General features: G+C 47.8%; 5 protein-coding genes across 5 annotated transcripts; 3 read left to right on the forward strand and 2 right to left on the reverse strand.

Annotated features, from left to right (window-relative positions):
• Nucleotides 1–1,060: 1,060 nt before the first annotated feature.
• LOC100832210 (pentatricopeptide repeat-containing protein At1g11290, chloroplastic) lies at nt 1,061–3,823 on the forward strand. Its single transcript, XM_010229810.3, has 2 exons — nt 1,061–3,415; nt 3,547–3,823. Exon 1 carries the CDS (start codon nt 1,105–1,107, stop codon nt 3,310–3,312), a length of 2,208 nt encoding a protein of 735 aa, XP_010228112.1. The 5' UTR covers nt 1,061–1,104; the 3' UTR covers nt 3,313–3,415; nt 3,547–3,823.
• Nucleotides 3,824–5,568: 1,745 nt separating this feature from the next.
• Nucleotides 5,569–8,502, reverse strand: LOC100839433 (bark storage protein A). Its single transcript, XM_024456337.1, has 6 exons — nt 7,909–8,502; nt 7,314–7,381; nt 7,021–7,176; nt 6,418–6,609; nt 6,150–6,323; nt 5,569–6,015 (listed from the first exon to the last, which is right to left on the reverse strand). Exons 1-6 carry the CDS (start codon nt 8,144–8,146, stop codon nt 5,824–5,826), a joined length of 1,020 nt encoding a protein of 339 aa, XP_024312105.1. The 5' UTR covers nt 8,147–8,502; the 3' UTR covers nt 5,569–5,823.
• A 412-nt stretch (nt 8,503–8,914) lies between these two features.
• Nucleotides 8,915–12,252, forward strand: LOC100839737 (5'-methylthioadenosine/S-adenosylhomocysteine nucleosidase 2). The gene is made up of 8 exons (XM_003557198.4): nt 8,915–9,098; nt 9,177–9,246; nt 9,761–9,852; nt 10,000–10,106; nt 10,191–10,265; nt 10,602–10,676; nt 10,921–11,013; nt 11,602–12,252. Exons 1-8 carry the CDS (start codon nt 9,014–9,016, stop codon nt 11,797–11,799), a joined length of 795 nt encoding a protein of 264 aa, XP_003557246.1. The 5' UTR covers nt 8,915–9,013; the 3' UTR covers nt 11,800–12,252.
• A 3,973-nt stretch (nt 12,253–16,225) lies between these two features.
• Nucleotides 16,226–18,226, reverse strand: LOC104582265. Its single transcript, XM_024462326.1, has 2 exons — nt 16,822–18,226; nt 16,226–16,588 (listed from the first exon to the last, which is right to left on the reverse strand). The coding sequence occupies exons 1-2, from the start codon at nt 18,068–18,070 to the stop codon at nt 16,554–16,556; spliced, it is 1,284 nt and encodes a 427-aa protein (XP_024318094.1). The 5' UTR covers nt 18,071–18,226; the 3' UTR covers nt 16,226–16,553.
• Nucleotides 18,227–20,974: 2,748 nt separating this feature from the next.
• LOC104582266 (B3 domain-containing protein Os06g0112300) lies at nt 20,975–22,039 on the forward strand. The gene is made up of 2 exons (XM_024461303.1): nt 20,975–21,414; nt 21,523–22,039. The coding sequence occupies exons 1-2, from the start codon at nt 21,238–21,240 to the stop codon at nt 21,841–21,843; spliced, it is 498 nt and encodes a 165-aa protein (XP_024317071.1). The 5' UTR covers nt 20,975–21,237; the 3' UTR covers nt 21,844–22,039.
• Nucleotides 22,040–22,867: the final 828 nt, after the last annotated feature.

Here is a 22,867-nt window from a genome sequence, read left to right on the forward strand (position 1 = left end):
GCTAGCTGGAGAAGAGGGGGAGGAGGGCTCGGGGGTTCTCCCCTTCCAGTTTATTCTAGCAGTAGTAGTTTCGGTTTGGTTGCCTTAGAGACCCCTGGCGCTATGCCGTATATCCGTTCTTCGTCGAGATGGAGCCCTCGCCGGAGACCTATGAGGTGGCGTCGGGATTCAGTTCCTCCAGTCGATTTGGTCACTGGGGAAGCCTTGGATGCTGCGCTCCTCCTTCTGGATCTAAATAATCGTGCTCCTCCAGGTGTGGATCTTGGCCGCCAGAGATCGTCCACTCCGGTCGGAGGGCGGACGCATGGTGGGTCGCCGTCCTACTGGCGGATGGCGGGAGGGCCGCGGTGTGGTGCTTCCGCGCGCTGGCTGTGGCTGCCTCTCTGGTTTGTCCAAGTTCTTCGATCTGATGTTGGGAGTCTGGATTTTGGGGTCTGGATTTTCCTTTCTGTCCGGCATGCTGTCATGGTGGAGGATGTGGTGACAGTTCAGGAAAGTTCCTCGATTTCCTCCGATCTGGCTCTGGTCTGCAATCCTCCAGTGCTACGGTTTATGGTTTGGATCAACTTCTTCACCTACAGTTTTTGCTTACAACTATCTTTTGGCTGTGGAGCTACTGGCTTCTGTTGAGTCGTGCTGGTTTTGCTCGGGCTGCTCGCCGAGGGCAGATGAGAAAGCCCTTGTCGCCGAGCCCCAGATGCGGCAAACCGGAAATATCCTGATTGAGCTCGGTGAAGCGTATTCAAAACCTACGGTTCAATCCACTACCTCCTGTGCACAAGTCATAAAGAGCGTCCGTCAAGCCACCGGCGGGACATCAACTGGTTAGCACCATCTTGGAGGCCCTTGAAACTTCGGTCGGCTATTTCGCGTCGGATTTCTCCTCCGAACAAACGGGTGGCTTCTGCCGGATTCTTCATCGACTCTTAGCTATAGTTCTAGCTTTCCATTTATATCGATGTAAGCAGCTGTTTGTTGCTGGTTGTTGCTCCATTCACTCATGGAGCTTTGTACTTTCCTTTTCCTTCTAATATATTTCTTCTTCTTACAAAAAAAAAAGAAAAGAAAAAGAAAACAAGTCGTGAGCTAGCTGAGTGTGTGGGCATGCTGTGCTCGGCGGCGAGCGCCTCCTCATCGTTGCCGTCTCCGATTACCGCCGCAACGCATGCCGCCCCCGACGACCACCACGCGCGCTTGAGGGCGGCCGCCTCGCGCTCCGACCTGCGAGGCGCGCTCGCCGCCTTCGCCGCCATGTCCCCCGCGTCCGGCTCCGGCCCCGTGCTCCGCACCTTCACCTCCCTCCTCAAGCTCTGCGCGGCGCGCGCCGACCTCGCCACGGGCCGCGCCGTCCACGCGCAGCTCGCGGCGCGGGGGCTCTCCCCGGAGGCCCTGGCGGCCACGGCGCTCGCCAACATGTACGCCAAGTGCCGCCGCCCGGGCGACGCCCGCAGGGTGTTCGACCGGATGCCCGCCCGGGACCGCGTCGCCTGGAACGCGCTCGTGGCCGGGTACGCGCGCAACGGGCTCGCCGAGGCGGCCGTCGGGATGGTCGTCCGGATGCAGGAGGAGGACGGGGAGCGGCCCGATGCCGTCACGCTCGTCTCCGTGCTGCCCGCCTGCGCCGACGCCCAGGCGCTCGGGGCCTGCCGGGAGGTGCACGCCTTTGCTGTGCGTGGTGGGTTCGATGAGCAGGTGAATGTCTCCACGGCGATCCTTGACGTGTACTGCAAGTGCGGGGCCGTCGACTCGGCGAGGAAGGTGTTCGATGGGATGCAGGACAGGAACTCTGTGTCTTGGAATGCCATGATCAAGGGGTATGCGGAGAACGGGGATGCCACTGAGGCTCTGGCTCTGTTCAAGAGGATGGTGGGGGAGGGCGTGGATGTGACCGATGTGTCTGTGTTGGCAGCGTTGCATGCTTGCGGCGAGCTCGGGTTTCTTGATGAGGGGAGGCGTGTCCATGAGCTTCTTGTGAGGATTGGATTGGAGTCGAATGTGAATGTGATGAACGCGCTGATCACCATGTACTGCAAGTGCAAGAGGACCGACCTTGCTGCACAGGTGTTCGATGAGTTGGGCTACAAGACACGGGTCTCATGGAATGCCATGATCCTCGGGTGCACGCAGAACGGAAGTTCAGAGGATGCAGTGAGGCTGTTCTCTAGGATGCAGCTGGAGAATGTGAAACCTGATTCCTTCACCCTCGTCAGTATCATTCCTGCCCTTGCAGACATTTCAGACCCGCTGCAGGCCAGGTGGATCCATGGGTACTCTATCAGGCTGCACCTTGATCAGGATGTGTATGTACTGACAGCACTTATCGACATGTACGCAAAGTGTGGCCGTGTTAGTATAGCTAGAAGTCTATTCAATTCAGCAAGGGACCGGCATGTTATCACATGGAATGCGATGATCCATGGGTATGGCTCACATGGTTCTGGCAAGGTTGCAGTTGAGCTATTTGAAGAGATGAAAAGTTCTGGCAAAGTACCCAATGAGACAACATTCCTCTCGGTCCTCTCGGCGTGCAGTCATGCTGGTCTGGTTGATGAAGGACAGGAATATTTTTCGAGCATGAAGGAGGACTATGGGCTTGAACCTGGGATGGAGCACTATGGTACCATGGTGGATCTTCTTGGCCGAGCTGGGAAGCTACATGAAGCCTGGTCTTTCATCCAAAAGATGCCTATGGAGCCTGGCATTAGTGTGTATGGTGCAATGTTAGGCGCTTGCAAGTTGCACAAGAACGTGGAATTGGCAGAAGAATCAGCACAAAGGATCTTTGAGCTAGAGCCAGAAGAGGGGGTGTATCATGTCCTCCTAGCAAACATTTATGCAAACGCTTCACTGTGGAAGGATGTTGCAAGGGTGAGAACTGCTATGGAGAAGAAAGGCCTCCAAAAGACTCCTGGATGGAGCATTGTTCAGCTAAAAAATGAGATCCATACGTTCTATTCCGGAAGCACAAATCACCAACAGGCAAAGGATATATATGCAAGGCTGGCGAAGCTGATAGAAGAGATCAAAGCTGTGGGGTATGTGCCAGACACTGATTCTATACATGACGTAGAAGATGATGTGAAGGCACAGCTTCTCAACACCCACAGTGAGAAGCTTGCAATTGCATATGGGCTCATTCGCACAGCCCCTGGTACAACAATTCAAATAAAGAAGAACCTCCGAGTCTGTAAGGACTGTCATAATGCAACCAAGTTAATATCTCTGGTGACAGGGAGGGAAATAATCATGAGAGATATTCAACGATTTCACCATTTTAAGGATGGTAAATGCTCGTGTGGAGACTACTGGTAGTGACGTGAAGGAGGCTGTCTCAGTATGCATTTTGAGTTGAGAGAACCTCACACAGCCTATATACAAATAAGAATCTAAGATCAGACTATCATGTGAACTTCAGGTAACTGCTGTGTTTTATTTGTGGCCCACATCCTGTGACCATAGCATTCTCTTTGATTTTCTATTGTTGATGGTCAGATCTTTATAGCTGCCAATGAAATATGATCGAGTTTGTATCATGCTTTTCTATAGGTCGTGCAGCTGCCTTTTGCATCGACGATACATGGCTAAGACTGTGAAGTACCAGCAGCTCCTATGATCACCTTGCCATTTCAGGGAACACACAGTAGATTTCAGTATATTAGGACTGTAACACATTTTAAGACTAAAATGTTCTTATCATTATTTAAAGTAGTGCAAATGGAAGCATATTCATAAGCAAACACTGCTCTTTTCTTCTCGTTTGAGATCTGATGTACATGATGAGATCAAACTGTTGATAACTGAATAAAGGAACCTTTTTTTCTTATGTTTTTTTTCTTCGGATTGTGAGATGAGTGTGTAACAACATATGGTACTCTTTAATGATCTAATAAAACTGAAGGATGGTAAAAACATCTCTTGTTCTTTTTGTTTAAAAGAAATGCTTTATTCATCAGTTTGTTCCAGTAGACCAGCACTGTCACAAAATGATTGACATAGGTATTGCTTACTGTTGGGTTTGCCCAAAGATCAATCACATGAAGACGCACTCGCACACGATCACACAATTATTTGGCCAAGCGCGCATATCGTGCCCTCTATTTTTCTCTTTATTTCTTTCTCACAAGTCCACGATCTGACACAACCAGGGGGTATGCGTGTATATATATGCACACAATACCAAACCTCAAAACCTACGCGGACTAGTACTCTTAATCCAATTCAATCTAGTTTAATCTCTAGTCGGACTCCAACACATACGGCAACCCTTGCCAAACTAGATATTCCCTAAACGTACTCATGCTTGCACTCTAGTACTAACCGACTCAAATACTGACTCAAGATTACTCTAACACTTACAGTTAACAATACATTTCAAACAACAAATTCTTCTATCGGAAATTTACATGTATGTTCCACCTCAGGATCATGTTTCACTCTGAATGCAGTTCCCAATTATTTTGATTTAATGGGTGAGAATGGCAGCCATATTTGCTTCAATTATTTGAACTGTGTGCTGATTTCTGTTGCCAATTGTAGCGATGAAGTCCACTACCACTTTGAGTGCATCAATAGATGCCAGGTTCATGAGGCTTGTTGATGACCATGTTGGTTCCCCTCCGGCCAAATCAGATACCCCACGGAACACAATCGCAGGTACGCCAGGGGATGTAGTTGTCTGTTGAATAGTGAAGAAGTTATCTTAATTGCAGAGCTATGTTAAGATGCATGTTTGAGTAAGAATGTGGACTGCAAATATTGACAGTCATTCAAATGAAAGCCACGAAAGGTAAGATATAGAGGTATAGAACTCACCATCACCACCGTGGCACTCTCCTCATCTAGTGTTGACGCCCCAAATTCTCTGAAAAGGAAGTTCCTGTATTCTGCATTGTATAGAAACATGTCGGACGACGACCCTTTAAGCCCATATACCACTTGTGGGGTTGCTGGTAAACAGAAAGTGTCATTACATCTTTCAACGTTGACCTACACAATTTTCACAAGTAGTGCAGTTTTTTGTTGTGCCTTGCTATGCATAAACTTGTACTTGTTATGCTACTGAAACATAGTATATCTCTCACCTTAAGTCCTTGTGCTATTTTGAACCATGCTGAATCTACAGGTAAGCAGAAAACTTCCTCCACAGGCTTACCCACTCAGTATAGCTCCTCATTTCTGTATTTCAGAGACCCTAGCAGGTTCTCTCCTCCATTTCTGTACCGTACAGTCCTTGCTGGTAGATCCTGCTGTTAGTGTCATTGTAGGGCAAGATATCGTGGCCGGTCAACGCCTTCCCTGTGCGCAATATCTTGTCAATCTACTAAGCGCCCCGTTCCAGATGTCTCCTATTCTTTTAAGCTATCTTTGCTCTTTCTATGTCTTCTTTCATTGCTTTTTTACTATCTATTGGTGGTGTACGAGAAAATCAATCGAAGTTGCCGAGGCTCACTAACACGCGAAGGTTGGAGCATAGAAAGAACCGACTTGATCAGGTGGTGGTGTATATATATTCTCAAAATTTTCAAGCTCCATGTTGTGGTTGTTGAAACATTTAATGAAACTGAAGGATGGTAAAAACATTTTGTGTTCTTTTTGTATAAAAGAAATGCTTTATTCATCAGTTTGTTCCGGTAGACCAGCATTGCACAAAATTCCTTTACAAAATGGTTGATGCTTACAGTTGACAATATAACTCAAACAACTAATTCTTCTATTGGAAATTTACGTGTATCTTCCAGCTCAGGATTGTGTTTCACTCTGAATGCAGTTCCCAATTATTTCGATAATACAATTTAATGGGTGAGAAAGGCACCCATCTTTGCTTCAATTATTTGAACTGTGTGCTGATGGTGCTGATTTTTGTCTGCCAATTGTAGTGATGAACTCCACTGCCACTTTGAGTGCATTAATAGATGCCAGGTTCATGAGGCTTGTTGATGACCATGTTGGTTCCCCTCCGGCCAAATCAGATACTCCCCGGAATACAATCACAGGTACGCCAGGGGACGTTGTTGTCTGTTGAATAGCGAGGAAATTCTCTTAATTTTAGAGATATTTTAAGTTGCATGATTGAGTAAGAATATGGAATGCAAATATTGGCAGCCATTTAAATGAAAAACACGAAAGGTAAGATATAGAGGAGAACTCACCATCACCACAGCCGCACTCTCCTCATCTACTGTCGACACCCCGAATTCTCTGAAAAGGAAGTTCCTATATTCTGCGTTGTCTAGAAACATGTCGGATGATGACCCTTTAAGCCCATAAACCACTTGTGGAGTTGTTGGTAAACAGAAAGTGTCATTACATCTTTCAAGGTTGACCTACACAAGTTTCACAGTAGTGCAGTTTTATGCTGTGCCTTGCTTTGCATAAACTTGTACTTTTTATGCTACTGAAACATAGGATATGTCTTACCTTAAGTCCTTCTGCTATTTTGAACCACGCTGAATCTACAGGTAACCAGAAAACTTCCTCCATAGGCTTACCCACTGAGTATAGTTCCTCATTTCTGTATTTCAGAGACCCTAGCAGGTTCTCTCCTCCATTTGGGACGTTAAATTGTCCAAAGCTTAGTTCTGTTGATGACTCTTTCGATGACTTGAACTTCTGCAACAATCAGAATAAAAATACCAGAGTTCTTGTTCAGGAGTGAGTTTGAAGTGCAAGATGGTTTATCTGAAAGTATCTTCTAAATCCTAATGACACGTGGTTGTTAAATTCTATTCTGTTTCAAGTTCAGATATGTTTACATTATACTAGTGTGATTCCCTTTGTAGACTTGTAGTGTACCACACAGTTTAAACTCCACATCTGCTCTTAAAACAACTGTTAGCTCGATATCCTACTCTTTGAACCAACATTATTAATTGGATATTTCGACTCCACGGAATTAATTTTGTGTTGTCACTAGAATACTGGATTCGAAGATAGCCAGATTTTAGTTGTTTTGATCTATACCTGCATTCACCAGCATTACATTATGGAATTGGGAATATAAGCTAATTACAGGAGGGGTACCTTCCATGTCCAAGCACCTGTATAAGCAACTAGCTTGGGTACACTGACATCACCAAATGACATTGAATCATTGGAGCTTCCTGCTGTGCCATAATGGACAATACCAGACACAGTAAAGACGTCGAGGAGAGTTTGCACAGTGACAGCTGCATTCAGCTGGAAGAACAATGAAATAGTGGTAGTGGTTAGTGTTTTTATTGATTGCTTATGATAAATCGAAAGGACGTCCTCCACATAGCAATAGTAAATTAAAGATAGTATTAATGTTGAATGTAAAGTTATGGTTTTAGTACCCTGCGTTGTCCTGTCAATGCGTATATAACATTCACACCTCGAATACTCCCAATGTGAAACCTTCGCCCTGAAAAACACCGAGGTGAGACTGAATGTTCAGACCATAGGTGTAGATATAGATACAAGTAATATGTGTTAAAGGACTGTACGAGACATTCCGTAGTGAATTTGAAACGGAGCTCAGTCTATCAGTAGAAGTCAAAACTTGGTTTATGCTTCCACTTTCCGTTTTTGTTTTCAATTTTCTGACGGACTATATTATTTCCTCGGGAGTCTGTTACCAATACCATGGTTCAGTATATTACTTATAGTTTATGTTTATGCACAGCTTCAGGTATCTCTAAAATGTATATTCTTCATGCTTAAATGCTGAAATACCACTATATCATCTCTACAGGACGCCCCCTTATGTTCCTTGTTGGTGTCTGGGTTCAGTCAGCAGCAGTTCAGACAGACTGTACTCACTCCTAAGCTGTTTATGGACACCGAAAAATTCAACTATCAAGAGTCAAACACATCCAGTCTCCATCTGCAGGCATAATCTACAGGTTGTGGATCAGAAACGGGAGGCCTGGCTCCTGAGACAAGACTCACCGTAGAGGTCAACGAAGGGGAGGACATGCCAGGGCGTGAAGTAGCCGGAGGCCTGGAGCGCGGTGTCCTCGGCGACGTAGGACATGACGAGGCCGATGGACGGGCCGCGCCGGTTGGCCCTGTCGACCTGCCACCGCACCCGGTCCATCCCCGGCAGCGCCGGCAAGGCCATGGATGTCCCCGCCAGCAAGCAGAGCAGCACGGCCAGCGGCGCCATTTGGCCGAGCACCATTGGCATGGCTCTAATGGATTGGACTGGATTGAGAGCAAGCAAGCAGCAAAGCTTAAATAAGATTCACTTGTCTTCAGTGTTCTCGCTGGTTAATTAGCAGCAGGAGGAAGACGATCTGTCGCCTGTCGGTACAAGTGGGTTGGTGGAGAACGTGATCAGCATGCTCCAAGTTTTATGCTGGGGATGACTGAAGAAGATGTCTGTGTCAAGGATTAAGAACATTTTGGAACACCCACGTTTTACAAGTGTATTATTATAACCGGATTCCGGATGATTGAGGATCGGCTTTGCGCAAGATTTTTGGAGCAGGAACATGGTGGGTTAATTTAACACAGAAGGATCGTTTCAGTTCCATGGAACAAGATGAGACAAATGTGTCAGCGGTTGGGCTGAAACAATTGTGAGGAAAGAAGATAAGCTGTCCGTCGCCGTCGCACCACACGGCACTCGTGGACCAATTGAGTTCATATATCATTGGTCCACCTGTGAACGGGGGACCCACCTAGCAGAGACGGGACGCAAGGGATCTTTTTATCTTTTTTTTTTTGCTTGACCAATGTGTACTCGTCTCATGTCAGTGATGTCACGCCATCTCGGCCCATCTCTCGGAGGGAGGGACAACCAGTTTGTCATCCAGCCCAACAGAAACTGGGCCTAGTCTTAATTAGGAAGCGGCCCAGATTGACTTATTGGGCCGGCAAGGGAGAAAGCGGCGCCGATCATGCCACCGCAGCAGTATTCCTTCCACGGCAGTATAAGGCGGCCGGAATAGAGCCGCGGCTTTGGCAGCTCGTCTCAGTTACCATCTCCGATCCAATCCCCTCGCCGCCGCCGCCGCCGCCGGCTCCTAGGGTTCCACCACCGCCCCCGTCCATGGCGCCGCCGTCGTCGTCCGACCATCCTGCCGCGGCCGCCGTCGAGGCCGCCGGAGCCATCTCCAAGGTCCTCATCGTCATAGGTTCGTGCGTACTCGATTCTCCTTACGGTCCCTTGGGGCTGCCGCTTTGCTTGCTTATTGGGGTTTTGGTTGTTGCAGCGATGCAGACGGAGGCGCTCCCGCTCGTCAACAAGTTCCAGCTCGTCGAGGCGCCCACCGACGAATCCGTGTGAGTGCCCCCACTCTTTCGTTCGTGTTCCGAGTCAAGCTAAATTCACGAACCTGTTGGTAGAATGGGGAATTTGATTCAGATAAGCAGCTAGTGGATGATGAGGACTGAATGACTGATAGTGCACCTGGAAAAAGAAGGAACCATTTTGTGTGTGGGTGATGAACCGATGATGTTTATCTCATGTCGTGCACAGTGCACTAAACTTTTTTTAGCAGCTCGTGTTCTCTAGTGAAATTGTATGGCTGGGAGCACAACGAATTGTAGATTCAGGCACATAGATATTCACTCGTGTGCATACTACATGCGGCTATAGTAGCTATGCTGTTCTGTGTGCGAATTTGAAGCAGGTTAGGGGATGGTGGTTTACAGTCTTGGACACACTATTCTTAGAATCCCTTTTTCGGTCCCCGATAGATGAATTATAGGCTTCATAGTGTCCTTGGCTCACTTTGATAATAACATGTCTTATACTCTGGAGCTGACTCCTTCCTTTTTGGCGTACAAATAACAGATTCCCAAAAGGTGCTCCATGGACTAGATTCCACGGCAACTACAAAGGTCTCCACATCGATCTTGTTTGGCCTGGAAAAGATCCTGTTCTCGGTAAGTCCTGTTCAGTGCCTGGTTGAAAGGCATATTCTCTGTGGTTCAGAGTAGTTTACCTAATTAATATCTCTGAAATTTCGTAATTTCTTGAATATAATTTCCACAGATCAACTCTATTTCTTATCAAGAACTGCTTTCTTTCAGGAGTTGATAGTGTTGGTACAGTGTCAGCAGCTCTTGTGACCTATGCTTCTATACAATTGTTGAAGCCAGACCTTATCATCAACGCTGGCACTGCTGGCGGTTTCAAGGTATTGTTCTGGCTGTACTACATGTTTAATGCCACCTTTTTGTGCACCTGTAATTTTTCTGATCTTCGCCTTCTTGCCTTTTAGGCCAAAGGAGCAGGTATTGGAGATGTATTCTTAGCAACAGATGTTGCATTCCATGACAGGAGAATACCAATTCCCGTGAGCCCTCTAGCATTTCTTTATAGCAGGATTGCATCTTATGCTCCACTGTTCTTTGAAATTAGTGAGACATATATATGCAAAATAATACTAACTTCGGTTTTACCAAATGAATTTGACAATTCAATCCGTTCTCCTCTGATTAATAAGAATTTCTGTTTTCCTGGTTCGTCACGACTAATCATGTAGACTTACATCTATATACCTGCTCATGTTTGTGGTTAGATCATTCATTTTGTCTTTATGTTATTTCTTCTGTAGACATTATTTTTGTCAAGCAATTCTTTCATTATCTGCTGAAACTTGATTGATACTGACATGGAGTTTCATTTTTAGGTCTTTGACAGTTATGGAATTGGAGCACGGAAAACATTTGCGACCCCAAATATAGTGAAGGAACTTAGTTTGAAGGTAAGATATAGAGCTTTGCTAGTTGTTTCCACTTACCAAACTGCTAGAATAAATTTCTGGTTGTGCTTGATTTGTATAGATTCTTATACAAATCCAAGTCACTTATTTCTGGATGGAGGGAGTATTTGTTTTCAATTGGTGTTGTTTCTGGAATAAATTATAGTTTTCATTGTGTAATGCATATCATTTAGTAGGTACGATGGTTGGCATCTTCCCTAAAATTGTTGTGCTTCCTTCATTCCAGGTTGGGAAGCTGTCAACTGGTGATTCTTTAGATATGTCTCCCCATGATGAGTCAGCAATCCTGAGCAATGATGCTACAATCAAGGATATGGAGGTATATACTTTTGCTCGAGCGTTCAGCTTAGGAATATTGAACCTAGACTTCTCTAAAAAAGAATCACTCGTGTGCTCTAGGACAACTTATACAATTCTTAAGTTTTGAGGGCAGTTATTATTTTGAAGTAGGCAGCTACCTAGACAAAGCTTAGCTCTATTAGGCCATCTCCAATGCTGACGCTAACATGGGCGCCTGGGGAATTAATCCTGGCAGTTTTGGCAGATTGGGTTTCTATTCCTGAGTTCATTTTGGCATCGGCTCTTGTGGTCAGTTTGATACAGTAGATACCTATATCAAGCGTCTAAGTAACGTTTGCTGTGTTGGAAGCAGCTGCTTTTGTGTAGACTCTAACTTGATCTCGTTTTTCCTTTCATAAGTGCCTGCTTAAGCGTCTAAGCATTGAAGATGGCCTTTGAGTGGTTGTGTACTGATCTTTATAGTTCGTTCTAGCCGATTCTAGAGTTGAAGTTTAGTAGATCAAAATAGCAAAGATGTTGCTTTACATACGCTGTTCTGGTAGTTGCGGTGAAGTATGGATCAACATTTGTAGACCTCATATTGGTTTTCTGTTTCTCTTGTTTCCAGGGAGCAGCGGTGGCATACGTTGCTGACATGTTCTCAACGCCTGCAATCTTTGTCAAAGCTGTGACTGATATTGTTGATGGGGAGAAGCCAACGGCAGAAGAGTTTCTGCAAAACTTAATTGCCGTGACAATGGCGCTGGACGTGGCTGTTACCAAAGTGGTCGACTTCATCAGCGGGAAATGTATCTCTGAGCTCTGAAAAGCCCAACTCTGCCATGGTTTTCTGGGTTCCGCAAATTGAGGGAGCTTGTATATGTCAAATCCAAGTCCCCCTGCATTAGTCAGTGTACCATGCTATACATTGCTGGCTTCATAATAGCTCTTATAATATTAGCTGGGGTTTCCGACATTGTTGGACTTTCTCGTGACCCCATTATATACAAATTTGTGGTGATTACTCAGAGCCAATGTATCGGATTTTGTAGGATCTGTTGCAAAATGTGCAGGCTTAATAATGAAGGCGATGTACTGTTAAACTAGAATAAATGAAGATGATGGGCGCACTCGAATTCCCATGAATTTGAATTCAGCAGAGAGAAAGAACTCTCTGGTTTTCTGTTTTTCCCAGTTTCCAAATGCAGTGAGTGAATAGTTGTTGTAGTAAAGGCACTTTCCTTATATGTGTTCAGCCAATAAACTGCTTCAATTCTGATGTACTTTCTCGCTGACTGGTTGGTGCGTTCTCTTGCTTTTATTTCTCATGCATGGTACATGTTGAGAGAGGTCTGAAGCGACTTGTGTTCTCTGTATACTCATGAAACAGATGCAGTGTAGAAATCCTGTAGTTCAAGACCAGAACCGGAACCATTATGTATGAAAATATTGGCGATTACTTGGACCATTGTATTGGATTTTGTAGAATACTTTGCAGAATGTGCAGGCTTAATAATGAAGGCAATGTACTGTCTTAAACTAGAATAAATGAAGATGATGGGCACTTGGATGGACCTTCACATGGGCGCTCAGATTTTCTGTTTTTCTCGTTTCCAGATGCAGTGGGGGGTGAATTGTTCTTGTAGTAAAGGCACTTTCCTTGTTTGTGTTTAACCTGGCTGCCTCGCTGACTGGCTCTTGCTATTATTTCTCATGCATGTTGAAGTGACTTGTGTTCTCTGTACTCATGAAACATAGTAGAAATAGTGTAGAATCACGTGGCTTGAGCTCGAGATACTCACAAAATCAACGTAAATATCTCATTAGTATGAACCAAATTGCACTTACCACTAAATGAATATTCCATTTTAATAAATACAGAGTTTGATTCTTGGTGTATGGAAAGTAAGGCCACATGTAAGCCAGCCAGACAACAAAATATACATCTCTCATTCCAATCGCATTCACCGGAGACAGCCAATATTTGTGAACAGAAATTATATACACCGTAGATAAATGTTTTCAACAACCACTGCACGACTCACAATTTATCCACCACGAGTGCGTTCTGTTCATGCTTCAAGAGTCATGTCATCACCTTTCTCTTTTGTTGCTATACCCAACTGTGAGCAGAAACAATGCAAGAAACAACTATTTATACAGATCATTGAGGTTCAGTACCTTCTTCATCATGTACACCGATTAATAGCCAAAAATGCAAGAGAAAAAAAAAGAGGTTAAATGTTTGAGAATAGGAGACACTGGGAAGGACATGCTTAGTGCTTACTGTTAGCAAAATAAGTAGTTGTTTGTTTATTTCCAACTCAGCATGAATCGGTCGTCAGGTTGTTAGGACGTGCCGATCTTTCTCTTTTTCTGTTAGACCCCGAGCCGGCGATTCTGTGCCGTGCCTTGCATGTAGGATCGCTCGTAGGTGTTCTTGATCGTGGGCTGGCACGATCCGGTTGGAGAGCAATTTGTAAGCTGGAGAGAATGGGATCGAGGCAACGCAATCGCTTCATTGCTGCTCAAAGGTATAAATACCACAAGTACAGGAGTTACAGAGGAGGCCACGATCTCATATGGCATGTACAGAGAGTGGCCGTCGTGTGCAAAACTGTTTGACAGAATGAGAACTGTCAAAGGCTAAGTCGTATTCTAACACCCTCCCGCAGTCCGTGCGTCGCCATTGAAGATGCACAGACTGGAGCGAAATGAATTGAAGGACGCCGTCGGCAGGCCCTTTGTCATGATATCGGCGAACTGTTGATCGGTGGGCACGTGCAGGACACGAATGACACCGAGCTGAACCTTCTCGCGGACGAAGTGGATGTCCAGCTCTATATGTTTGGTCCGCTTGTGATGCACCGGGTTTGCCGATAGGTACACCGCAGAGACATTGTCGCAGTAGACCACCAAGGTGCGCTTGACACCGGAGTCGAGCTCGCCGAGAAGTTGCTGCAGCCAGGAGCACTCGGCAACGGCGTTGGCGACCGCGCGATACTCCGCTTCAGCACTGGAGCGGGACACCGTTGGTTGGTGCTTGGAGGACCACGAGACGAGCGAGTCCCCGAGGTAGATGCAGTAGCCCGACGTGGATCGCCGGGTGTCAGGGCAGCCGGCCCAGTCGGCGTCGGAGTAGGCCAGCAGCTCGGTCGATGGAGAAGCACGAAGCTGGAGCCCGTAGCTGGTAGTCCCACGAATGTACCGAAGCACGCGCTTGATGAGTGCCCAGTGGACGTCGCGCGGCTCATGCATGTGCTGGCACACTTGCTGCACAGCGTAGGCGATGTCGGGGCGCGTGAGCGTCAAGTACTGGAGCGCGCCTGCAATGCTGCGGTAGAGAGTCCCATCGGCAGCAGCAGCTCCGGCCGTAGCAGATAGCTTGGGCTTGGTGTCGACCGGCGTTGAAGCAGGCTTGCAGGATGTCATGCCGGCTTGTTCCAGCAGGTCGAGGGCGTACTGCTCTTACGAGAGGAAGAAGCCATCTTCTGATCGCCGCACATTGATGCCGAGGAAGAAGTGCAGCGGTCCAAGGTCCTTGAGCGCGAACTCGCTGCGGAGACGAGCGATGATGTCGTGGAGGAACCGAGTAGTGGACGCGGTGATCACGATGTCGTCAACGTACAGGAGCAGGTACGCCGTGTTGCCGCCGCGCCTGAGCACGAACAGTGAGGTGTCCGAGCGTGTCGGAGTGAAGCCCAGGGTCGTCAGGAACGTGGCGAAGCGCAGGTACCATGCCCTGGGTGCCTGCTTGAGCCCGTACAGTGACTTGGAGAGGAGGCAGACGTCGTCTGGTCGCGAGCTGTCGACGAAGCCGACTGGTTGTTGGCAGAGAACGCGCTCAGCAAGCACGCCGTGGAGAAAGGCGTTGTTGATGTCGAGCTGGTGTACTGGCCACTTGCGCGATGCGGCGAGGTGGAGCACGGTGCGGACGGTGGCCGGCTTCACGACCGGCGAGAAGGTCTCTGCAAAATCAACACCTTCTTGTTGACAAAAACCACGAACAACCCACCGTGCCTTGTAGCGCTCGAGGGATCCATCCGGCTTGAACTTGTGGTGAAAAATCCATTTGCCAGAGATGACATGGGCACCACGAGGTCGCGGCACGAGGCTCCAGGTGCTGTTGGCGAGGAGGGCGTCGTACTCGGCTTGCATCGCAGCTAGCCAGTTTGGGTCGCAGAGAGCTTCCCGTACTGACCGCGGGATCGGCGAGATGCCATCGGCGACAGTGGCAACGTTGGCGAACCGGGAGTTGAGCTGGAAAATGCCACCCATGCCACGCGTCGTCATCCGGTGAGTAGGCACTAGGGCTCCTTGTTTAGGCGCTGGTGCAGGTTCTGGCGCTGTCGATCCTGCTGAAGAGGAAGGAGACATGCCCGATCCTGCTGCTGTAGTTGTTGCAGGCGATGTGGATCCTGCTGCGGCAGACGGCGATCCTGCCACGGCAAACGGAGATCCTGCCGCAGCAGAGGGCGATCGTGCCGCGGTAGAAGTCGATCGTGCCATGGTAGAGGGCACCGCAGGTGCTGGTGCGGTGGCAGCATGAGGACGGGGCTCCACGGGCACGGGCACGTACTGAACTTGCACAGGAGCTTCCGGAGGAGGTGCAGGCGATGCCGAAGGTGCTGCAGTGAGGTACGGGAACACCTGCTCATCAAAGTACACATGCCGTGAAATAATAACACGCCGAGTCGACGGATCGTAACACTTGTAGCCGCGTTGGTTGGGAGGATAGCCAAGGAAGATGCAGGCCACTGAACGGGGGGGGGCAGTTTGTGCAGCGCTGTTGCTGCTGTGTTGGGATAACACAGGCAGCCGAAGACTCGCAGATGTGTGTAGGAAGGTGGCGAAGCAAACAACAGCTCGTGGGGAGTGGTGAGCTGCCGCGGGCGACATGGTTTGATGTTGAGCAAGTATGTGGCAGTGGCTAAAGCATCAGGCCAGAAGGAAGCTGGCAGACCGGCCTGAAATAACATGGTGCGCACGCTGTCATTGAGAGTACGGAGGATTCGTTCAGCCCGTCCATTTTGCTGGGAGGTATAAGGACATGTGAGCTGGAATTGGATGCCATGAGCGCCAAGAAAGGACCGCATGGCAAGGTTATCCAACTCCCGCCCATTGTCTGTGTGTATGGCTAGGACAGGACACTGAAATTGGGTGCGGACGAAGGCATGGAAAGTGGTGAGAGTAGGGAGAGCCTCGGATTTGCACCGCAAGGGGAAAGTCCAAGCATAGTGCGAGAAATCATCTAGAACAACAAGATAATATTAAAAACCACTATGACTAAGTACAGGAGAGGTCCACAGATCACAATGCACAAGTTCAAACGGAAATTTGGCTATAGAAGATGACAATGAAAATGGTAGCCGCACATGCTTGCCGACACGGCAGGCATGACAGGTGTGCGACGCGGATTTACTACATTGAAAATCTAGAGATGTTGCTAGACGGGCAAAGGCAGCTTTCCCGGGATGGCCAAGTCGTCGGTGCCAAACATCCGAGGATACAGAGGCCGTGAGGCTGTGATGACGGGGCGCAGAGGAAGACGAGCGGAGCGGGTACAAGTCGCCAGCGCTGTCAGAGCGGTGCACCACTGTCTTGGTTCGGAAGTCCTTAATAGAGAAACCAAAGGGATCAAATTCAACAGACACATTGTTATCACGAGTAAGGGATCGAACAGAAATTAGATTTTTGATTAAGGAAGGAGTAATGAGAACATTTCGTAGCTGTAAAGGAAGAGAGGAAGAGAGGGTGGAAGAGCCAGAATGAGTAATCGGTAAATGAGAACCATTGCCGACCACGATGTTGAAAGAGGGAGGGTGGGGATCACGAGAAACAAGGATACCGGGGTTGGACGCCATGTGGGAAGAGGCGCCCGTGTCGAAGTACCAGTCGCCGCCACCTGGGTACTGGCTGGGGGGCGGCGTGTTCAGTAGCGCCTCGTACAGCTGCGGGTTCACCCAAGCAGTGCCCGCAGGGGGCGCCGGGAGCGGCGTGGGCGCCCCGAACGGGGACGCCGGGACCGGTGCAGCGCCAGGTGCAAGGAATGCCGCCAGGCCCTGAGGTGCACCAGGACACGCCCCGAGGATGCCCGTGCCTGGCGTGCGGAACGGCATCTGCCAGGCGTGGACGTAGCCGGACCAGGGTGGTGCAGGTGCGCCGGTCGGTGTAGAGTTGCGGGGCGCGCCGCCGTTTCTGCCGGAGGAGCGGTTGCGCCCATCGCCCTGGGGCTGCTGCTGGCCACCGCCCCGCCTCCTCCTCGTGGACTGGCCACGATCGCTGCCGTTGTCCTTCTCCTTGGCTGGGACAAACGAGCTGGATGGAGAGTGGCCGGCAAGCATTGCCGAGGACGCCTCCAGCTTGGCAGTGTGCTTGATGCGACGCTCCTCCTGGATGAGGTACGACCGAGCCTGCAAGAAGGAGAGCGGCGCTGCAGTAGGCAGGGTCAGGTTGGCGACGGCGTTAGCGAACGGCTTGCCGAGGCCGCGCAGGAGGTTGACGAGGAGCTCCTTGTCCGAGACGGGGTAGCCAACGTCACGGAGCGTGTCAGCCAGCGTCTTCAGGCGGGTGGAGTACTCGAGGATCGTCAAATCACCCTGGAACAGCGAGTGGAACTCCTGCTTGGCGTAGACGGCGCGCTGCATGTTGTTGTCGAGGAAGAGGGAGCCGATGGAGTTCCAGAGCGAGGCCGCCGTGTCGTCGGGCTCGAGGACGAGGTCGAAGATCTCCTTGCTCACAGTGGTGTAGAGCCAGGATACGATGTATTGATCGATCTGAACCCACTCGTCGTCGGCATCGTGGGCGTTGACGGAGCCGTCGATGTGGTCGCAGACGCCAAACTTGCGGAAAGCATTCATGAACATGATCCGCCAGGAAGAATAGTTGGAGACGTGGAGATCGAGCACCTCGCGGACGTGCAGCTGGATGTTGGTGTGCTGGACGGAGCCAACAATGACCGGCACAGCCGGCCGGCGAGACGCGAAGGGGTTCTGGAGAGCAGCGCCGGCGACGGTAGTGGCGTTGTCATCGTCGGAGAAGGAGCCGGCGCTCGCCATGGGTGCAGAAGCGAGAGGATCAAGAAAATCTGATACCATGTAAGCTGGAGAGAATGGGATCGAGGCAACGCAATCGCTTCATTGCTGCTCAGAGGTATAAATACCACAAGTACAGGAGTTACAGAGGAGGCCACGATCTCATATGGCATGTACAGAGAGTGGCCGTCGTGTGCAAAACTGTTTGACAGAATGAGAACTGTCAAAGGCTAAGTCGTATTCTAACGCAATTCACGGAGCAAGTTATTTCCGTTGAGAATAAATGGAAGAGAAGAAAACGCAGCAAGTCGTACGCTGCACCGAAAATCCTCCCGAGTCTCTGTGTGTCTGTTATTGCATTCGCATTGAGAGCTGAGAGTTGAGAGCAGTGAGCGCCACCTAACGTCCACACTGATGAAGTGATGATCACCTATTTTGCTAGAGTTGCCATTCGCACGACATCCATAAAAAGTGAGCTGGCTGACTGGTAGGTGTTTTATCTTGCATCTATTTCTCATGGTACTGCATGTTGAGAGAGGCCTTAAGTGACCTGTGTGCTCTGTACTCATGAAATAGATGCAGTGCAGAAATAGTGTCATCATATCCTGAAGTTAGTTTGCTCAGGATCAGAACCCAAATCACATGGCTTGAGCTTGAAATTCGACAAAATCAACGTAAATATCTCGTTAGTATGAACTAAATTGCACCGACCACTAAATTAATATTCCATTTTAATAAATAGCGAGTTTGACTCTTGGTGGATGGAAAGCACGGCCACCTCTAATTCTCTAAACTAGCCAAGCAACAGCATACATCTCTCTGGGCTATCATTCCAATCGACTTCACCAGAGACAAACAGTATTTGTAAAGACAACTCATAATTAAATGTTTTCAACAACCACACCCTGCATGACTGACAATTTATATATAGATCACCACGAGTGGGTTCTGTTAGATGCTTCAGTAGCAGAAACAATACGAGGTAGAACTATTTGTGCACAACAATCATATGAGTTCAGGATCATTGAGGTTCAACATCTTCTCATGTACACCGACTATTGAGGGAAAAAAGAGAGCTTTGTTTGAGAGTAGGAGACATCGAGAAGGAAATGCTTAGTGCCTCTGCAGTAAAGAGCGCCTACTGTTCGTTGTGTCGCCCTTGGGTCCTTCACATAACAACGTGGATTCATCTCGTGGGTGCACCTAGCTTGGCAGCTTCATCACATGCTGTCTAGCTTTCCAAATGCAGTGAAGAAGTGACGTTGTTGCAATAAAGACACTTCCCTTGTTTGTGTTTAACCAATAAATCACTTTGCCAATCTTGGTGTACTGGTTGGTTGGTTGGTTTGGTTTGTTCTCTTGCTTTTACTTCTCACTGTAATACAACATGTTCAGAGAGAGCAAACCAAACACCGAGAGGTATTCCCTTCATTTGTTTTTACAATGTCTCTCCTAAAAAGGTGGTTATTACCAAATCATAATGAAAATTGAGAGAGAATAAATATCATTTTAATGTTAAAAAACACTATTATCAAGATGAAACACAGATAATGATGAAGTGAATACCAAGAGAATTAATAAGTGCAGTTAAACTTGGACATGTTATTACTCGGAGCCATTGTATTGGATTTTGTAGGATCTTTCGCAAAATGTGCAGGCTTAATAGTGATGAAGGCGATGTACTGTTAAAAATCAAATGAAGATGATGGGCACTTGGATTCCCATGAATTTGAATTCGGTATAGAGAAAAAAAGAACTCTATGATTGATGGATGCACCTTCACATGGGTGCTCATTTTTCTGTTTTTTTTTCTCTTAGTTTCCAGATGCAGATGCAGTGAGGTGTGAATTTCTGTAGTAAAGGCACTTTCCTTGTTTGTGTTTACTTGCTTCACTTCCTGGCTCACTAGTTGGTGTGTTCTCTTGCATCTATTTCTCATGGTACTGCATGTTGAGAGACGCCTGAAGTGACTTGTGTTCTCTGCCCTCATGAAACAGATGCAGTGTAGCAATAGTGTCCTCATATCCTGAAGTTAGTTTGCTCAGGACCAGAGCCCGAATCACATGGCTTGAGCTCGAAATTCGACAAAATCAACGTAAATATCTCGTTAGTATGAACCAAATTGTGCCTACCACTAAATGAATATTCCACTTGAATAAAGGACAGAGTTTGACTCTTGGTGGATGGAAAGTACGACCACATCAGAAGTAGCCAAGCTTTACATCCCCTTCGTCTCTCGTTCAAATAGCATTCACTAGAGACTGCCAATATTTATGAAGACCATTTTATGGATAGATGTTTTCAACAACCACGCCCTGCACGATCACAATTTATATACCAGCATGAGCATGAGTGCGTTCTGTTCCTGCTTCACGAGTCGCTCATTTCATCACCTCTTTCTTGTTCCACTACACCAAACTGTTAGCAGAAACAATACAAAGGGCTATTTGTACTGTAGGAGACAATGGGATCAGTCTAGGATCATTGTTTTTCAACGAATTCCTCTCATGTACACAACCTATTAGCGAAAAGAATGCACGTGAAAAGAACAGGGGAGGTTAGCTTAGGAATAGTAGACACCGGCAACAAAACGCGTAGGTCATGTCAAGGGGTGAGCACCTATTGTTCGTCGTGTTGCCCTTCACCCTCTTGGCACGATAGCATAGCTTCGTCACATGTTAGAAACTTAGAATTCAAATGTTGTGATTCCCATTTATCTGGCGTAGAATAAAAAGATCTCTTATGATTCATGAACATACCTTGGCAGCTCCATCACACGCTACCTAGCTTCACCAAATAGAGTGGAGGAGTCAATTCTTGTTGCAGTAAAGACACTTTCCATGTTCGTGTTTCACCCAATAAATTGCTTTGCCAATCCTGGTCTACTGGCAGGCTGGCTGGTTTGGTGTTTTCTCTTGCTTTTATTTCTCATGGTACTGCATGTTCAGAAAGCCCACTGAACACTAAAGAGAGGTGTAGATAACTAGATAAGATCCATTGTCCATCCATTGGCACAACATGGAACAAACAACAAAGTAAGTAAAGTGACCTCCAGCTTCTTCCTTGCTTGCCCTGCCCTCTGTTCTATTCAGGTGCTGGTGCTCTGCTCCCAAGCTTCACTCAAATTGAGCATGCTTCCTGCCATTAGAATTAGATCTTGCAGCGAGTTGATATTTTTACAGTAGGTGGTGCCAGGGTTCTTGTTGCCACACTGATCTTGTGTCACAGAGATGGAGAACTCTGCTGCCGGTTCGTCATGGAGGCAGATGCCGGACGTGCTGATCGTGAAGCCGAGCGGCGAGATCATCTTCCCGGCGTCCGATCAGCAGCAGCACGAGACCACCCCGCTCTCCGGCGACCACCCCTTCTTCACCGCCGTCTTGTCCAGGACCCAGCTCCGCGACATGGTGCCCCTGCCCTGATTACCTTCAATTCTTGAGAGCTCAATTAATTAGCTCACTGGCTTGCTGACTGATGTTCTTCTTCTTGGCTTGGCCTTGGCCTGGGCCTGGCAGGTGATCCCGGCCCGCTTCCAGCGGCGGCTGCCGGCCCGGCGAGCGGGGGCCGTGGTGCGTTGCGGCGGGAGGTCGTGGGCCATGAACTACTGCGGGGACACCAAGGTGAAGCGCTTCGACACGGCCTGGGCCCACTTCGCCGCCGACAACCGGCTGCGGTTCGGCGACGCCTGCGTCTTCGAGCTCGTCTCCGGCGCCGGCGGGAGGGAGCTGGTGTTCGAGGTGCAGGTGCTGCGTGGCGGCGGCCTGCCAGAGCCGGAGCCGGAGGAGGAGGACGGAGTGGTTGCCGGCAAGCCCATCGTCATCGGGGACGACGACTAGACGCTTCGATCTTGCAACATCACTAGTATGCATGAGAGATCTGCAGCCGACTTTCTAGTTTCTAGTGTTAGCTTGCATTTCATTCCCTAACTATTCCCACGTTTCATGTGTAACGCACGTTTTAACTACGATGCGATGGGTTCATGTGAGTAATTTTTGCAAAATCATACATAAATATTTCAAGTCATATCATCCACGTAATTTGGTCACACATTTCTATGGTTAGTTAATTTGCTCAAGACGATATATAGCCAAAGTTTATATGGCTCGAGCTCGAAAATTGATTAAATCATCGTTGGTATGAACCAAATTGCACCTGCCAAAAAATGGATTTTCTATTTTAATAAAGTATGGAGAGTTTACGTCCCTCTTTCACTAACTGCATGCAACGGAGACGTCCAATTAATATTTATGAAGACCTTTTCGTAGATAAATGGTTTCAACAACCACATACCCTGCAGACTAAGAATTTATATACCCCCGCAAGTTTTTGCGCGTGTACTGCTTCACAATTCATTTCTTCACTTTTCTCTTCCTCGCTTCCATGCTTCAGGATCCGGTTAAACACCTTCCTCGCATACACCAACTATTAGCAAAAAGATGGCAAGAGGAAAGAAAAAAAATGTTAGTTTGAGAATAGGAGACATTGGGATAAAAAATGCTACTATCAGGTGACCTGTAGTTATTGTACATTGTGTTGCCTCGGCTTCACACAATTTTTTAGTAGCATGGAAGGGCGTGAATTCTTGTGCGATCCAAAAATTGAGCTACAGTGCATGCATAGACAACCATGCCTTGGCTTCAAACTATTAATTAAATTCATCAAAAAGTTGTCCACTGAGATATAGGAAAGCAGACAAAAAAACAGCTAGGTTCAAGAGCTGGAAGGACAGATGTGACCACAACAATACAAACTCGACATAATGTTATTGAAGGACAAAAAATACAGAAAATTCTAATTATACTTGATGTTATATTTCTTCACATTGGGCTTCAAATTCAGTGAAGCAATATATATGCAGCC

Source organism: Brachypodium distachyon, chromosome 1 (genome assembly GCF_000005505.3).
Source record: "Brachypodium distachyon strain Bd21 chromosome 1, Brachypodium_distachyon_v3.0, whole genome shotgun sequence".
NCBI lineage: Eukaryota > Viridiplantae > Streptophyta > Magnoliopsida > Poales > Poaceae > Brachypodium > Brachypodium distachyon.

Bases quoted from the DNA above. Each gene is read 5' to 3' on its own strand.
- LOC100839433 (XM_024456337.1), bottom strand. From the start codon at position 8,146: ATGCCAATGGTGCTCGGCCAAATGGCGCCGCTGGCCGTGCTGCTCTGC. The intron at 7,382-7,908 runs GTGAGTCTTGTC...GGTGTTTTTCAG, and splicing joins CCCCTTCGTTGACCTCTACG to GGCGAAGGTTTCACATTGGG. The intron at 6,016-6,149 runs GTGAGTTCTCCT...GCTATTCAACAG, and splicing joins AGAGTGCGGCTGTGGTGATG to ACAACAACGTCCCCTGGCGT.
- LOC100839737 (XM_003557198.4), top strand. From the start codon at position 9,014: ATGGCGCCGCCGTCGTCGTCCGACCATCCTGCCGCGGCCGCCGTCGAG. The intron at 9,853-9,999 runs GTAAGTCCTGTT...GCTTTCTTTCAG, and splicing joins TGGAAAAGATCCTGTTCTCG to GAGTTGATAGTGTTGGTACA. The intron at 11,014-11,601 runs GTATATACTTTT...TCTTGTTTCCAG, and splicing joins CTACAATCAAGGATATGGAG to GGAGCAGCGGTGGCATACGT.
- LOC104582266 (XM_024461303.1), top strand. From the start codon at position 21,238: ATGGAGAACTCTGCTGCCGGTTCGTCATGGAGGCAGATGCCGGACGTG. The intron at 21,415-21,522 runs GTGCCCCTGCCC...TGGGCCTGGCAG, and splicing joins GGACCCAGCTCCGCGACATG to GTGATCCCGGCCCGCTTCCA.
- LOC104582265 (XM_024462326.1), bottom strand. From the start codon at position 18,070: ATGGTATCAGATTTTCTTGATCCTCTCGCTTCTGCACCCATGGCGAGC. The intron at 16,589-16,821 runs GTATCCTTGTTT...TTCTCTATTAAG, and splicing joins CCACATGGCGTCCAACCCCG to GACTTCCGAACCAAGACAGT.
- LOC100832210 (XM_010229810.3), top strand. From the start codon at position 1,105: ATGCTGTGCTCGGCGGCGAGCGCCTCCTCATCGTTGCCGTCTCCGATT.